At 41.9% G+C, this 17,803-nt stretch overlaps 2 protein-coding genes across 2 annotated transcripts in view; both read left to right on the top strand.

Annotated features, from left to right (window-relative positions):
• The window catches only part of LOC117660100 (uncharacterized), a 239,425-nt gene that overhangs the window by 137,948 nt on the left and 83,674 nt on the right, over positions 1 to 17,803 (top strand). The window lies entirely within an intron of this gene.
• LOC148114796 (protocadherin gamma-A9-like) lies at positions 66 to 1,222 on the top strand. The gene has a single exon (XM_087891215.1). The coding sequence runs from the start codon at positions 66 to 68 to the stop codon at positions 1,086 to 1,088; it is 1,023 nt and encodes a 340-aa protein (XP_087747341.1). The 3' UTR covers positions 1,089 to 1,222.

The raw sequence follows: 17,803 nt of genomic DNA, 5'->3' as shown, positions 1-17,803 counted from the left end.
ACATTGCAATACTGAAATAAGTGTTCAGATGACAATGACATATTCCAGAAATACAGTTAGCTTCTATGTTTAACCCAATTCCTGAAGACTCTGATTCTGGAAACTTAATTGCTGTTATAAATGTTAAAGCCAAAGATATTGGTGATAATGGAAAGGTTACTTGCTACTTGCAAAGTGATTTGCCATTCAAGATTCTTCCATCATCTAAAAATTACTACAAGCTCATGACAGACAAACCTCTGGACAGAGAAAAAGCATCTCATTATAATATTACAATCACAGCCACTGACAAGGGAACCCCTCCACTGAGCACAAATAAAACCATCTTGCTGCAGATCTCTGATATCAATGACAATGCTCCTGCTTCTGAAAAAGCTTCCTATAGCATCTATGTGCCAGAGAACAATCTTTCTGGTGCCTCCATCTTCCAGATTCAAGCCTTTGATCCAGATATGGATCAAAACTCACACATTGCATATTCAGTCCTCACCAGCAACATTGAAGAACTTCCCATCACCTCCTATGTCTCCATTCACTCTGAAACTGGCATTATCTACGCCCAGCGATCCTTTGACTATGAGCAGTTCAGGGAATTCCAGCTGCAGGTGAAGGCCCAAGATGGTGGGAGTCCCCCTATCAGCAGCAATGTCACAGTCAGGGTGTATATCCTGGATCGGAATGATAACAGCCCCCAAATCCTGTCCCCTTCACCAGACTCCAAGGACTCTGCCCTCTTTGAGATGGTCCCTCATTCAGCCGAGGCAGATTATCTGGTAACAAAGGTGGTGGCCGTGGATGCTGATTCCGGACAGAACGCCTGGCTCTCCTACCAGCTGATTCAAGCCACAGAGCTGGCCCTCTTCACTATTGGCTCCCATACAGGAGAGATCAGGACAGCTAGAACCTTTTTGGAAAGAGATACTGTGAAACATAGATTGGTCCTTCTGGTGAAGGATAATGGGCAGCCACCTCTCTCAGCCTCTGTCACTCTGAATCTGATGTTTGCTGAGAACTTCCAGGAGGCCCTTCAGAAGATGAAAAACCAGATGAGGAGTTCAGAGGATCAGTCGGACGTGCATTCTATTTAGTGGTGGCCTTAGCTGTGATGTCATTTTTATTCCACTTCTCAGTGATTCTGGCCATTGCCATCAAACTCCAGCATTCAGGGAGTCCCAGATTCCTACAGTGTTTGGGTCCTGTTCCCCATTCCACAACTGGAGTCATATTTCCACCCAATTTTGAAGATGGGATTCTGCCTTATTCCTATCAGCTTTGCCTCTCCTCAGAATCCAAGAAGAATGAATTTACTTTTCTGACACCTAATGTTCAAGCTGCAGGCAATATTCTTAGTGGTGAGAAATCCAATGCACTTTTCACAGGAACTGTAGAAAAGAATTTAATTTCCAAAATAATATTAAGGTATGGCTTCTTCAAGAATTATTTACAATCTGTTTTCATAACTATAATTGAAATACTATCTATCAAAATAACTCCCTTTTTTGCACTGCTTTTTCTTGAGTGGTAAAAGGAATTTAGAAAATACAGTTTATGTAAGTAATATTTTTGCCCCACAATTCATTGATTTAAATATTCACAATTCATTGATTTAAATAGAGTTTGGCTGGATACCTTTTAAGTACTGAAACTAATTTTTTTTTGTTGGATACTCATATTAATTGTGAGAGGTAGCTGTCTTGTAATTAATGGGGTATTCCTAAAAGCAAAACAGTTTGCCTTTAGGGACAGCTGCAGAGAAATGGGGTGCAGCAGCAGATTTTTGAAGGAGGAAACTGTCTGAGGTGTGGAAGTGTCTACATGCTGATTCTAGGGTCACACTTGAGGGGGAGTGTATGTGTAGGTATTTATTCTTGTGAACATGCAATTCCTCTGGGAGATCTAATTTAATTAACTGTTTGTATTTGCAGACCTTATCCTTTCATATGTGGATTAGGTCTCGGTAACTTATTTCGAGGTTTGAGAAAGTTTGCTAATTTGATTAACTTGGAGACACTGATTCTCAAACCATTGTGGATTCTGGTAATATTTTAAGGGAAGATGGAAACAGTATAAAGAATAATATATATTTGAAAATAAAACTTCTCACAACCTGAAATGGTCTTTCGTGGCAGGTGAAATATCTAGGTTGCTGCCTACCTGGATAATTTGGATCTCATGTCAAAAGTAATAATTATTATGTTATTTTGAAACCTTGCTCAACAGGCCTTAATTATTATTTTTTTGTCTGTGCACAAATTAAATCCTAGATTGTTAATTCATTGCTAATTATTCCAGGAAGCTTCATATAGTGCATTTGGTTGAAATATGCATATGTTTTCATCAAATCTTTGCTAATTTTAACTTACTGACCTAATATATAAATATTAGAATAATGCAATATTTAACTTTTATATATTTAATATATGTGAAGTATAGACCATGAAGAACTTGAATGTGGGTTAGTCCTTGTATCTAAGTTGTCCAGAAAGTTTGATTTCATAACATTAGCATTGAAGTTTTTGTTTAGTGTTATCATGTCTGTTTCAATTGACTCCCCACTTCTGTATAATGGGGACATCTGAAACACGATACATACTTCCTGAACTTTGGTTCACCAAGTGTTTGAAATCTACACACATTGTGCATCCCCACCCCACCCCCACCTTTGGATCAGAGGTGTTATCTAACTGGTTTTGGGTCATTCCATGTCAAGTGATGTGATTTCAGAAAAGTGCCCAGCTCGACCATCACGGATTTCAATGAAATTTGGCATGAACATGCACACACCTCCCTAATGAACATTGGTAAAGTGTTACATTTGCTGATGCAATACTTGTGGAGATATAGTCATTTGTTTGACCCCATACCACAGCCTTCTACAGTATGACTCAGAGGTTTCAGCAACTTTGAGACATAATATCTCCGGCAATATTTTGTTCAGAGAAACAAAACTTGGCTAACTTGTACAACATGTTGGGCTCTATTAAACAAAATAATAAAAACACTCTCATGAGCTATCTCCATCTAGATAATTTGGAGCAAAGTTGGCCGAAAATGACTGTGGCTTGAAAAAAAGGTTAAAGTTTGGCTTCCTATATCTCTGGAAGGAAAGGTATGAGAAATGTGAAACTTTGTGCATAATAACTTAGCAACACAAGATTGTTGAATATAAAATTTCATTCTCCTACTGTTTTCCAATAGTTCACAAATTGAGTGTAAAGTTGACAGTTTTTGTAAAAATGCCAAAAATAGGGTATTTTCAGCCCACTGTTACAAAAAAAGACTTTCTGGTAATTCTGTTAAATCATTCTTATTAGAAAGAGCATGTTTCAAGCCCCCTAAAAAAATAGGTGTTTCATCTCTGATGTATAAAGCTCTAAAAATAGGGGCAAAGTTGAGGACGTTGTATGGCAACGTCACATGCGTTCTATTATTGTTTCATCTTATTTGTTTTATATAGACATCATTACTACTATTATATTGTGTTGGTCCATGGTGACATTGTCACTACCAGTTCAGGCACTTGAACCAGCAACCCCATCACCATAGGGGGCACGCCTGATAGCCATTCAATGCCAGCCATGGGTGGGTTTCTTGGTTCAGGATCCCAAGCCTGTAGTATGGTTTCTTCCTCGAGATTCCAAAGCCTTGTTTGGGTATCTGTCCAGTTCCCAAGCCAATGATTGGGCAGCTTATCCTAGGTTCCCAAGCCTAAAGTGGGTATCTTATATGGTTCCCAAGCCGAAGTCCATACTGTTTGTATGAACTGCCAAATTCCAACTATCGCTTATTTATTATTGAATTTACATTCTTTAGTGTTGCTTCTGGGAATTAATACTGTCGACCTGACAATGTAACTGAAGGTGCTGGAAGCACGCAAATAAGATGTGGTTCTTGAACCCAACAAACATCTTGTTTTTCAGGCCAATAAAATGAATGAGCAGGGCCTCACGGATGCATAAATGTTACCAACGCATCATTTTGTTCGATCAAAATTTCCACGACGTTGCCTACCCACCGTTTTTTGTCATAAATGCAGGCAACATAACAACCAGGAAATATGTTGGCCAATTTTAAATTCGGATCAACGGTATTGGACATTTTGGGCACAGAGTTAATCATGTCATTTGAAACTTTGCTGACAGAAATCGAAATTGGAATGTATATATATTTAAGTCCATGAATGTTTCACCATGTGATTTTGTTTCACCAAATCACCTTGCGATGGAGTTGGCAGCACGACTAAATGTTTGGCTGCTCAAGCCAGCCTCCAGCAACCATCAACCAACCAAATACTGACACCGACAGATCTGTTTTTTTAAAGAATAGAATAGAATTCTTTATTGGCCAAGTTGATTGGACACATAAGGAATTTGTCTTGGTGCATACATTCTCAGTGTACATAAAAGAAAAGATACATTCGTCAAGAATCATAAGGTGCAATACTTAATGATAGTCATAGGGAACAAATAAGCAATCAAATCATATTAGGAAAAAGTCAATATAAATCGTAAGGATACCAGCAACAAGTTTACTGTCATACTGTCATAAGTGGGAGGAGATGGGTGATAGGAACAATGAGAAGATTAATAGTAATGCAGACTTAATAACTAGTTTGACAGTGTTGAGGGAATTATTTATTTAGCAGAATGATGGAGTTCAGGAAAAAACTGTTCTTGTGTCTAGTTGTTCTGGTGTGCAATGCTCTATAGCGTCGTTTTGAGGGTAGGAGATGAAACAGTTTATGTCCAGGATGCGAGGGGTCTGTAAATATTTTCACAGCCCTCTTTTTGACTCATGCAGTATACAGGTCCTCAATGGAAGGCAGGTTGGTAACAATTGTTATTTCTGCAGTTCTAATTATCCTCTGAAGTCTGTGTCTGTCTTGTTGGGTTGCAGAACCAAACCAGACAGTTATAGAGGTGCAGTTGACAGACTCAATAATTCCTCTGTAGAACTGCATCAGCAGCTCCTTGGGCAGTTTGAGCTTTCTGAGTTGGTGCAGAAAGAACATTCTTTGTTGTGCTTTTTTGATGACGTTTTGATGTTAGCTGTCCAGTTTAGATCTTGTGATATGGTAGAACCTAGAAATTTGAAGGTCTCTACTGTTGATACTGTGTTGTCTAGTATTATGAGAGATGGAAGTATGGAAGAGTTTCTCCTAAAGTCTACCACCATTTCTACGGTTTTGAATGTGTTCAGTTCCAGATTGTTCTGGTCGCACCACGAGGCTAGTTGTTCAACCTCGCGTCTGTATGCGGATTCATCATTGTCTCGAATGAGATCGATCACTGTTGTGTCATCTGCGAACTTCAGTAGTTTAACAGATGGATAGTTAGAGATGCAGTCATTGGTATACAGAAAGAAGAGAAGTGGGGAGAGCACACAGCCTTGGGGGCCCCCTTTGCTAATTATACAGGTATCTGATGTGATTCTGCTTAGCTTCACCTGATGCTTCCTATTTGTTAGGAAGCTTATGATCCACTTACAAGTGTATTCAGGTACCTGTAGCTGGTTTAGCTTTATTAGAAGAGTGTCTGGAATGATGGTATTGAATGCTGAAATAAAGTCTACAAAGAGGACCCTTGCATAGGTCTTTGGAGATTCAAGATGTTGTAGGATGTAGTGCAGAGCCATATTAACAGCATCAACTGTTGATCTATTTGCTCGGTATACAAATTGCAGGGGGTCTAACAGTGGATCCGTGATGGTTTTCAAGTGGGACAGCACTAGCTTTTCAAAGGTTTTCATGACTACAGATGTTAGAGCAACTGGTCTGTAGTCATTCAGTTCCTTGATGGTGGGCTTCTTTGGCACTGGGATGATAATAGAGCATTTGAAGCAAGAAAGAACATAGCACATCTCTAGCGATATATTGAAGATATGGGTGAAGATGGGGGCCAATTGGTCAGCACAGACTTTTAAGCAAGAAGGAGTTATCTTGTCTGGGCCTGGAGCTATTCCTGGCTTTTGTCTGTGAAATAGATCTTGCACTTCCTTTTCTGTGATCACTAGGGGTTGGGAACCCAATGGGATGGGGTCAATTGTAGGAGGCTTGGCTGTTGTTGGTGTGTCTGAGATGGAAGTTGTGGAGATAAGTGGCTGCAGTTTCCTTTCAAACCTGCAATTCAGGTCATCTGCCAGTTGTTGTTGTGGCCCGTACGCGGCCTGTGCGGCTGGTGGCTGATTCAGACAGCGAGGAGGCTGGTGTGGTGCTGTGCCAGCAGCCTGTGCAGCTGGCACTCAAGTTGGACAATGAGGCTGGAGAAGATGTGATGCCAGAGGCGGGGATTCAGCCAGGGCCTTCAGAACCTCCAGAAGCTCCCTTAAGTGAAGAGGACGAAGAGGAGGAGCCTCTTCTCAATGCACGGGCGCACAGAGCTGCCAAAAGGCAGGAGTGGCTCCTCAGGAGGAGGTCTCCTTGAGAGTAAGGCTTGGGGCTAATTGGCCACTCCTTTAGCCTATTTAAGGAGGAACGCCGACTGAAGCAATTTGCAGGGAACAACCATTTACTCTCCTTCGTGCCTTGATCTTAATTCTCTGCAAATTGCTTCTGGGCTTTCTGCCAACCATAGTAAAATTAAGATTATTTATTCTTTGGATTCTTGCAGGCTGTTAAGAAATTTAATTAACAGCCTTTGTTTGAAAAAAAAACTGATTTTATTTTAGTAAACTAAGGTTTGTACAGACTTTGTGTGTGCTGTGTTCTTTGGGGTCCGTAGCTGGGGCAGAACAGTTGTTGATTTCCTTCAGCCTGGGAAGGAGGTTTGCAATAACCGGCGATATTTTTAAGAGTTTTCCACATGTTTGCTGATTCATTTGTCGAGAACTGATTCTTTAGCTTTTCAGAGTAGCTTCTTTTTGCTGTTCTGATTTCCCTTGTTAATACATTTCTGGCCTGATTGTACAGCATTTTATCACCTCTTCTGTAAGCTTCCTCTTTGGAATGACGTGGCTGCTTAAGTTTAGCTGTGAACCAAGGTTTGTTGTTACTGTATATTCGCAAGTTCCTGGTTGGTACACATAGGTCTTCACAGAAGCTGACATATGATGTTACAGTTTCTGTGAGTTCATCTAAATCTGCAGAGGTACTTTCAAAAACATTCCAATCAGTGCAGTCAAGGCAGGCCTGTAGCTTTGGAATTTGCATGCTGTTGTCATCAATATCATCATGTAACCAGGTTTCAATAAAGCATAGGGCAGCTGTGCGGTGAAAATCAGAATTGCATCTGTTTAAAAGGAGTATTTCATCCATCTTGTTAGCAAGTGAACATAAATTTGTCAGGAAGATTGAAGGCAGAGCAGTTCTATTTCCCCTATTCCTTAGCCTGTTTAAAATTCCTGCCCTTTTACCTCTCCGTCTTCGTTTCCTCCTTTTGGTTTTTTTGGTAATCCATAGCTCTGGGAAAATTGCTTCTTCCTGTGTTAGAATCTCCTCCGCGTTTGTAAAGATGGGGGGATGAGATCACAGAAAGCTGCTCCTTAAAGAAATGTTGCTTAATTCTTAGCAGATAGTCTCATGAGTATGAAATCCATAGTGAGTCACAGAGAATAATAAAAAAAATATAGAAACCATTAGAGAGCATTTCATTGAGGCAGCCTTTGGCGGCACCATCCCCAGACCACTTGACATGGAATGACCCTTTGTCTAGTTGAATTGTTTTGCTATGCTTTTGAGAATTTATTTATTCATTAATTTTTTTATACTGCCCATCTCCCCTATATTCTGGGTGGTAAATGTCAGAAACAATCTTCCTTTGGCCTGAAAAGAAGATGGTGTCTTATTTACTGGTTACTTCCCTGGAGCTATCATTAAAAGTAGGCATATAAAGTAATTGAGATGACCCCTTGGAGATCTGAGGCTTTGAGAATAGAGTTTGTTTATTTCTTTGATTTTTAAACTGTGAAAGAGCAAAATCTTGGAAGTGTAGTGTGGCTTTATGCTGGGTAGGAAATGTGCATATCATATTGTTGCACTTCAGCATTTAAAAATATAGGGAAAGGAAATAAGTGTACTTATTGGGTACTTCAATACAGGTAGTCCTTGACTTACAACAGTTCATTTAGTGACTGTTCAAAATTACAACAGCACTGAAAAAAGTGCTTATGACCTTTTTTCCCACTTACGACTATTACAGCATCCTCATTGTCATATGAACAAAATTCAGATGCAATCATTTATGATGATTGCACTGTCCTGGGGTCATGTGATCACCTTTTGCAGACTTCTGACAAGTCAATGAGGGAGACAGATTCACTTAACAACTACAATTGTTAAAATGGGGCAAAACTCACTTAATCCAAATAAATTGCTGTGAATGATGTGAATGATAGACAGATTTCACGATGCAATTAAGAATATAAATTTTAAACTGATGAGAACAATGTCCTTTTGTTTAACAATTTCATGATAAGTACATGAAGACAAATTAGAGCAAATAGATTAATTTGTGTATCTTGTCAGAATTTTTACTGAAGATAGGAAAAAGAATGGAGAAATTTTAAGAAATGCAAACACTGGGAGTGGTATGTGGCCTGGTGCAAAGAATGAACGTTTACTGAAACAAGTGAAAATGGTTCTATCACAGAGACATCAGGACAATAAAAATTGTTGAATGCAGTGGGAATAGGCTACTTCATATATAGAAAAAAGAGAAAAAAATAAGGTTCAGAATGAATTAGTGCAAATTCAGTACAAAAGAATTGTGTTGAAGTGATTTGATCATACAGACAAAAAAAAAGTGAATTGAATTGTATAATATATACAAATATATGAGTGAACAGCGAATGGATTGAGAGGCAGGGTAAAAGCAAGAAAGTCAAGATTTGAAGAAATAAAAAATTCCTCAAAAAGAAAATGAGAAATTATATAAAAAAAATAACAACAGTATACTAACCAGTGTTTGGTTTACTGCTGGAAACAAGGATGGCTTCCAGGATAGAAATGTATAACAAAGTATATTGAATTATTATTATTATGGTTCATTGCACAGTCAGCCAGATGTTCAGACTGGATTTGGTATTTTTGTCTACTAATAGGATCCTTTCCAAGGAACTGGGATAAGCAGATCTGGATTTTTGATGGTGTTACAGATACTGTCACAGGATGTAAGCTGTTCTGAGTAAAGCTGCCTTTTGCAATTGCCTGGTGGTGAATTTGTCAATGCCGATGGTGTTCAAGTAGTGCTCCAGTTGATTTGGGACTGCATCCAAGGTGCCTATTACTATTGGTACTACCTTTGCTTGCTTTGCCACATTCATTCTATTTCTATTTGTAGGTCTTTGTATTTTGTTATCTTTTCCAGTTTTTTATCTATTTTGCTGTCTTCGGGTACTGCCACTTCAACTAGCCAGACTTCTTTGTCTTTTTTATCTTTTTAAATAACAATTCAGAATTGTTAAGGCTGAATTATGTGACAGGTGCCTGTCACTTGTTTGAATTCTAAAGTCCCAGAGCAATTTAGCTTCTTCATTTTCTATGACTTCCTCTATTTTATGATCTCATCAGTTCTTGCTTGCAAGCAAATTTCTTGCAGAACTTCCAGAGCACTATTGTTGCTACTTTGTCATGCTGTTGCTTATAGTCAGTCTGGGTGATCTTCTTGCAGCAGCTAACTGGATCGTCTACTGTTTCTTCAACTTCTTTGCACAGACAGCATTTGCTATCTGTTGCTGTCTTCTCAATTCTGGCTTTGTATGCATTTGTTCTTAAGGCTTGGTCTTGTGCAGCCAGAATTAGCCCTCTGTCTCTTTCTTTAACTTTCCTGCTCCTAGGCCATTGCCAAGTCCTGTTATTATCTGTTTTCCCTGCTTTTTAAAAAATGTACTGGCCATTTAATGCTTTGCCTCCTTTCTCTTCTTCATTTGATCTTTCTTGTAGGTGAGTGTTCTCTCCAGTACTCAGTATGCCTTTCTGGTATATTAGCTTCAGTGCATCTTCTTCAGTAGAAGAAAAGAAGAATTAGGGGTGACATGGTAGCAGTATTCTTGAGGGGCTGTCACAAAGAAGAGGGGGTCAAATTATTTTCCAAAGCACCAGAGGGCAGGATAAGAAACAATGGTTGGAAACTAATCAAAGAGAGAAGCAACCTGGATTAATTTCTCCTTAATTCCAGTGAGGACAATTAACCAGTGGAACAGCTTGCCTCTAGAAATCCTGGGCTCTCCATCACTGGATGTTTTTAAGAAGAGTCTAGACAGTCACTTATCTGAAATAGTATATGTTCTTCTGCTTGAGCAAGGGACTGGACTAGAAGACATCCAAGGTTCCTTCCAGCTCATTCAATTCAATTTGATTCTATCTTGGCTGTATATATAGCCAATGTTGAGCAGTGATTCTACAATATTTCAGATGGTGTTTTTCCAAATAGCTTCAAATAATCCATGTAAAAGAGTTGGGATAGCCTGGCAGATGTTTTGAATGTTTGATAGTCGTGACATGAATTATTCAGAATTGCTAACAAAGGAATCAGTGCAACTATAGTAGTGTCGTTAGTGACAGTAGTGGTGACAGTGAGTCTCCTTGAAAGATTCCTCTCTTGATGTTAACATCTCCCATTCTATCACCATTGACCAGCAACCATGTCTTCCATTGTGCCATGGATCTTTGCAAACGCTTCTGATGTTTCTACTGACTGCTGTTATTTCTAGGCACTTGATTATTCAGTCATGTGGCAAGGAGTCAAATACCTTCCTGTAATCAATTCATGCTACATTCAACTTGATCTCTTGCAGTTTTCCAGAATTATCTTGTCAATTAAATGTTGATCTTTTGTTCCTCTGCTGTTTCAGCAGTTTCTTTTCTGCTTGGGGGAAAAATCCCAGGAAAAATCAGATTTACCTAAAATAACAGAACAATATAAGGGAATGTTAGAAGAAAGAATAACAATGATGGAATTAACAGAAGCAATAAAAAGACAAAAAAGCAGGAAAGCACCAGGACTGGATGGTTTACCAGTTGAATTATGTAAAATATTACAAGAAGTGATGAGTAATGTATTCAGGTATTCAGTTGTAACTGCAGCTGTGCTGTACATTCGTTGGTTTGTTTCTTGCAATGAGCTGGTGCTTATATTATATGGGGAATCACACTCTGGACTTGATTTTTGTCTCTGATCAGTGGCTGATCTAAGAATAGGGGATATAGACATCAAGCCCTTGTCATGGTCTGATCATTCTCTCCTTCACATGGACTTTCAAGTCACTTCCACCCACCGCAGGGAGACGGAACCAACCAAATGGTTCCGTCCCAGGCGCCTGATGGACCCCGAAAGGTTCCTGATGGAGCTTGGGCCATTTCCTGAGACTCTGGCTCACAACTCGACTGAGGACCTGGTGGTCGCCTGGGACAGGGCGGCTACTGGGGCCTTGGACCGCGTCGTGCCTTTGCGGCCTCTGACCCGATGCCGATCTCATCTAGTTCCTTGGTTTTCCGAGGAGCTGAGAGAGATGAAGCGTCGGAAAAGACACCTGGAGAGCGATTGGAGGACAAGCCGATCTGAATCTGACCGAACACAGATGAGATATTATATCAAGACCTACCTAGTGGTGATAAGAGCGGCGAAGTCTAGCTACTTCTCCATTCTTATTGCATCTGCAGAGAACCACCCAGCTGCGCTGTTTAGGGTGACCCGCTCCCTACTTCAGATGGGGGTACGGGAAGATCCCTTACAGGGTCGAGCTGAGGATTTTGTACAATTCCTGCATGATAAAGTCGCTCAGATTCAGGAAGGCCTGGACTCCGATTGGGTAGATCCAGGGGAGGAGGCAGGGGTAGGTTTTGAGAGCATTATCTGGGAAGAGTTTGACTCTGTGGCTCCTGAGGACGTGGACAGGATTCTGGGCAAGCTTAACGCTGCCACATGTTTATTGGACCCGTGTCCCTCCTGGTTGGTACTGGCCTCCCGGGAGGTTACACGAGGCTGGCTCCAGGGGATTATAAATGCTTCTCTGAGTGAGGGTGTCTTTCCCGCCGCCTTGAAAGAGGCAGTTGTGAAGCCCCTCCTCAAGAAGCCTTCCCTGGACCCGCCTATATTATTAAATTATCGTCCAGTCTCCAATCTTCGCTTTGTTGCGAAGGTTGTTGAGAGTGTGGTGGCGCGACAACTACCCCGATACCTGGATGAAGTTGTCTATCTGGATCCGTTCCAGTCGGGCTTCAGGTCATGATACAGCACGGAAATGGCATTGGTCGCATTGGTGGATGATCTCTGGAGGGCTCGGGACAGAGGTTGCTCCTCTATCCTGGTCCTATTAGATCTCTCAGCGGCTTTTGATACCATCGACCATGGTATCTTACTGCACCGGCTGGAGGGGTTAGGAATAGGGGGCACCGTGCTTCGGTGGTTCTCCTCCTTCCTCTCTGAACGTTCGCAGTTTGTGTTGGCAGGGGGGCAGAGGTCGACCTCGAGGCACCTTATTTGTGGGGTGCCGCAAGGGTCAGTCCTCTCACCCCTTCTGTTCAACATTTATGTAAAACCGCTAGGCGAGATCATCCGTGGTTTTGGGGTGAGTGTTCATCAGTATGCTGATGACACACAGCTATACATCTCCACCCCAGACCACCCCAATGATGCCCTTGCTGTGATGTCCCGTTGCCTGGAGGCCGTGCGGATCTGGATGGGGAGAAACAAGCTCAGACTCAACCCCTCCAAGACCGAGTGGCTGTGGCTTCCGGCGTCCCGGTATAGTCAGCTGGTACCATCACTGACAATAGGGGATGAGATCTTGCTCCCCACAGAGAGGGCCCGCAACTTGGGTGTCCTCCTGGATTCACGGTTATCTTTAGAAGATCATTTGACGGCTGTGGCCAGGGGTGCCTTTTATCAGGTTCGCCTGATCCGCCAGGTGCGTCCCTTTCTGGATCGGGACGCCTTGCGCACGGTCACTCATGCCCTAGTTACCTCCCGTATGGACTACTGTAATGCTCTCTACATGGGGCTCCCCTTGAAAAGCACCCGGAGGCTCCAACTGGTCCAGAACGTAACCACGCGGGTGATTATGGGCGCAGCTCGTTACGCCCATGTTACGCCCATCCTACGCGAGCTGCACTGGCTCCCGGTGGTCTTCCGGGTGCAATTCAAGGTGTTAGTTATCACCTTTAAAGTGCTCCATGGCTTAGGACCTGGGTACCTACGAGACCGTCTTTTGCCACCAATAGCCTCCCACCGACCAGTTCGTTCTCACAGGGAGGGACTACTCAGGGTACTGTCAGTCAAATTATGTCGACTGGCGACTCCCAGGGGGAGGGCCTTCTCTGTGGGGGCTCCAACCCTTTGGAATGAACTGCCCCCGGAGATACGGAATATCCCTGATCTCCATGCTTTCCGCCGTGCCCTCAAGACCCTGATGTTCCAACAGGCGGGGCTAAACATACGAACATGTGAATGATTTTTTAAATCTTATCTAATTCTGGGTTTTATTTAATTGACCAAACTAAGTAATAATTTTAATTAGCAATTTTATGATGTTTGTGTGTCTATATTTTTCTTGACTGTACACCGCCTTGAGTCCTACGGGAGAAAGGCGGTATAGAAATATAATAAATAAATAAATAAATAAATAAATAAATAAATAAATAAATAAATAAATAAATATTTGATACTGCAGTATTGGCATCTTTTAATGCTTGTGCTAGTTGTTTCTTTGGATGCCACATCTTCATGGTGGGTATCAGTTTGCTTCATGTATGGATTGGAGGGGTTTAAAGTGGCTAATGATGCAGCTGTGGTCTGGCTTCTGGTTTGTGGTCATGCCTCATTGGTGTGGGTTTGCTTTTTGTGTGGATGTGTGGTGGTGACATCCTGTGTGGTTTTCGTGAGTGTGGGTCTGGTGTCATTCTTTGTGTTAGGGACTCGTTTGTTAATAAGGGCGGGTTTCCAAATGGCTGGTAGGCGGGAGGTATCATCTCGTTTATTCATGCTGTGTGGACGTTTTTCTATCTCAATGGCTTCTCTGATTAGTCTGTTGTTAAAGTGTTCAGTTTTGGCGATAGTTCTGGTCTTTTTAAAGTCAATATCATGTCCTGTGGCTTTATGGTGTTGGACCAGGGAAGAAGTTGGTTCCTCTTTTCTGACTGAGTTCTTGTGTTCTTCTATGCGTGCACTTATTCTTCTGTTGGTTTGTCCGATGTATGTAGTGGGGCAGGCGGTGCATGGGATTTCATATACTCCTTGATTTTCTAACTCAATTTTGTCTTTGGGGTTCCTTAGGATGGTGGATATTTTTCGGTTTGTGCAGAATGCTGTCTTGATGTTATGTTTGTGGAGGATTTTGCTTATTCTGTCTGTGGTGCCTTTTATGTATGGGAGGAGGGCTTTGCCGTTTTCTTGTTCTCTGTCTTGGATTTTAGTGGGGGTTTCTTTTTGGATTAGGTTGGTAATCTTATTTCTTTGGAATCCATTGGATGTTAGTACATTAGTGAGAGTGTGTAGTTCGGTTTTTAGGTGTTGTTCGTCAGCTAAGCATTTTGTTCTGGAGATGAATGTCTTGGCTACGGAGTTGATCTGTGCTGGGTGGTGGTGTGAGAGTGTGTGCAGATAGCGGTTTGTGTGTGTTTTCTTCTGGTAGATAGTGTGTCCTAGGGAGCCATTGGATTTTTTGTAGACTAAGACATCCAGGAAGGGAAGTTGGTTGTTCGCTTCTGTTTCCATGGGGAACTGTATTTTGGGGTGTAGGCTGTTGAGGTGTGTGAGGAAGTTGTCCAGTTTTTCTTTCCCATGTGGCCATATTATGAAGGTGTCGTCTATGTATCTGAGCCAGAGTTTGGGTTTGTGATCAGATTTTTCTAGAGCTTGGGTTTCAAAGTGTTCCATGTAGAGGTTAGCAATGACAGGTGAGAGGGGTGATCCCATGGGTGCTCCTTCTATTTGTTTGCATTTTTGTCTGTTATAGATGAAGTATGTGTTGGATAGGCAGTGGTTGGTCAGATCTAGGATGTGCTTGGGGGGGTTATATTTGTTTTGGAAAGCTGTCAAGGCTTCTTTGATTGGCACTTGGGTGAAGAGGGATATGACATCGAAGCTCACGAGTAGGTCGCTGGGCTGTAAGTTTTGTTTCTTTATGATCTCTATGAACTGGAATGAGTTTTTTACATGTGAGTTGATGGATTCTGCATAGGGCTGTAGTTGTTTGGCGAGAAATTTGGCTAGGTTTTGTAGAGGTGAGCCTATGGAGCTGATTATGGGTCTAAGTAGGGTTCCTTCTTTGTGTATCTTGGGGAGACCATAGAGCTTAGGGCATCTGGATGATTTCTCTCTGGGAATGATTCTTTGCTGGATCTCTTCGCTGATGGGGGAGGCTTTTATTTTGGATCTAGTGGTTTTTTCCAGGTAGGTGGTGGGATCTGTGTTTAGGGGTTTGTATGTGGAGTCTTGGAGTAGGTTGGCTAATTTGGTTTGGTAGTCAGATGAGTTCATAACCACCGTGGCGTTTCCCTTGTCTGCTGGTAGGATTATTATGCTAGTGTCTTCTTTCAGGTTAAGTAGTGCTGTCTGTTCCTCTTTGGGTAAGTTGCTTTTGGGTGGCTTGCTGATGCAGAGGATGTTGGTGATTTCGAGTCTGATTCTGTTAGCGTCAGAAATCAGACTCGAAATCACCAACATCTAAAATCCAAGACAGAGAACAAGAAAACAGCAAAGCCCTCCACATACATCGGACAAACCAACAGAAGAATAAGTGCACTCATTGAAGAACACAAGAACTCAGTCAGAAAAGAGGAACCAACTTCTTCCCTGGTCCAACACCTCAAAGCCACAGGACATGATATTGACTTTAAAAAGACCAGAACTATCGCCAAAACTGAACACTTTAACAACAGAATAATCAGAGAAGCCATCAAGATAGAAAAACGTCCACACAGCATGAATAAACGAGATGATACCTCCCGCCTACCAACCATTTGGAAACCCACCCTTATTGACAAACACAAAGAATGACACCAGATCCACACTCACGAAAACCACACAGGATGTCACCACCACACCACTCAGACTAACCTGAGCACAACCAAGCCCCCACCTAAACAGAACACACACCCAGCCAATCAGAGCACAGCCAACCCGCCATCCAATCAGAACACAGCCAAACCCCCAACCAATCAGAACACACCTCCACCAAATCAGAACACAGCCAAGCTCCCACCCAATCAGTTCACACCCCCACTGGCAGTTAAAAGGAAGAAACAGCTGCGATCACACACATTGCTCCTAGAAGCACGAAGCCAAAAACACCAGCCTGAAGATAACGAATGAGACTTCGTCGAAACTTTGCCAAGACACCTCCAATTTTACGCGGGAGAAAACCCAAATAACCAAAGACCTACATACAAAGACCCGCGAAAACCTCAGAATATATATATATATATATATATATATATATATATATATATATATATATATATATATATATATATATATATCTGAGCCAGAGTTTGGGTTTATGATCAGATTTTTCTAGAGCTTGGGTTTCAAAGTATTCCATATAGAGGTTGGCAATGACAGGTGAGAGGGGTGATCCCACAAACAAACAGAAGGAGCACCCATGGGATCACCCCTCTCACCTGTCATTGCCAACCTCTATATGGAATACTTTGAAACCCAAGCTCTAGAAAAATCTGATCATAAACCCAAACTCTGGCTCAGATATGTGGACGACACCTTCATAATCTGGCCTCATGGGAAAGAAAAACTGGACAACTTCCTCACACACCTCAACAGCCTACACCCCAAAATACAGTTCACCATGGAAACAGAAGCGAACAACCAACTTCCCTTCCTGGATGTCTTAGTCTACAGAAAATCCAATGGCTCCCTAGGACACACTATCTACCAGAAGAAAAGACACACAAACCGCTATCTGCACGCACTCTCACACCACCACCCTGCCCAGATCAACTCTGTAGCCAAGACACTCATATCCAGAACAAAACGCTTAGCTGACGAACAACACCTAAAAACCGAACTACACACTCTTACTAACGTACTAACATCCAATGGATTCCAAAGAAATAAGATCACCAACCTAATCCAAAAAGAAACCCCCACTAAAATCCAAGACAGAGAACAAGAAAACGGCAAAGCCCTCCTCCCATACATAAAAGGCACCACAGACAGAATAAGCAAAATCCTCCACAAACATAACATCAAGACAGCATTCTGCACAAACCGAAAAATATCCACCATCCTAAGGAACCCCAAAGACAAAATTGAGTTAGAAAATCAAGGAGTATATGAAATCCCATGCACCGCCTGCCCCACTACATACATCGGACAAACCAACAGAAGAATAAGTGCACGCATAGAAGAACACAAGAACTCAGTCAGAAAAGAGGAACCAACTTCTTCCCTGGTCCAACACCATAAAGCCACAGGACATGATATTGACTTTAAAAAGACCAGAACTATCGCCAAAACTGAACACTTTAACAACAGAATAATCAGAGAAGCCATCGAGATAGAAAAACGCCCACACAGCATGAACAAACGAGATGATACCTCCCGCCTACCAGCCATTTGGAAACCCACCCTTATTGACAAACGAGTCCCTAACACGACAAATGACACCAGACCCACACTCACGAGAGCCACACAGGATGTCACCACCACACATCCACGCAGAAAGCAGGCTCAAACCCACACTGATAATGAGCCACGACCAAGGACCAGAAGCCAGACCGCAGCTGCATCATTAGCCACTTTAAACCCCTCCAATCCATACATGAAGCAGACTGACACCCACCATGAAGAGCTCGCACGGCCACAAACACGAAGCCAAACAACAACAACGCAGCTCACCAGCTCAAATCCCC

Source organism: Pantherophis guttatus, chromosome 3, assembly GCF_059756535.1.
Source record: "Pantherophis guttatus breed Tessera chromosome 3, ASM5975653v1, whole genome shotgun sequence".
In the NCBI taxonomy this organism is placed as follows: domain Eukaryota; kingdom Metazoa; phylum Chordata; class Lepidosauria; order Squamata; family Colubridae; genus Pantherophis; species Pantherophis guttatus.
This window is presented reverse-complemented; position numbering and strand designations above follow the sequence as displayed.

Coding starts and splice junctions, on each gene's coding strand:
- LOC148114796 (XM_087891215.1), top strand. CDS start 66: ATGTTTAACCCAATTCCTGAAGACTCTGATTCTGGAAACTTAATTGCT.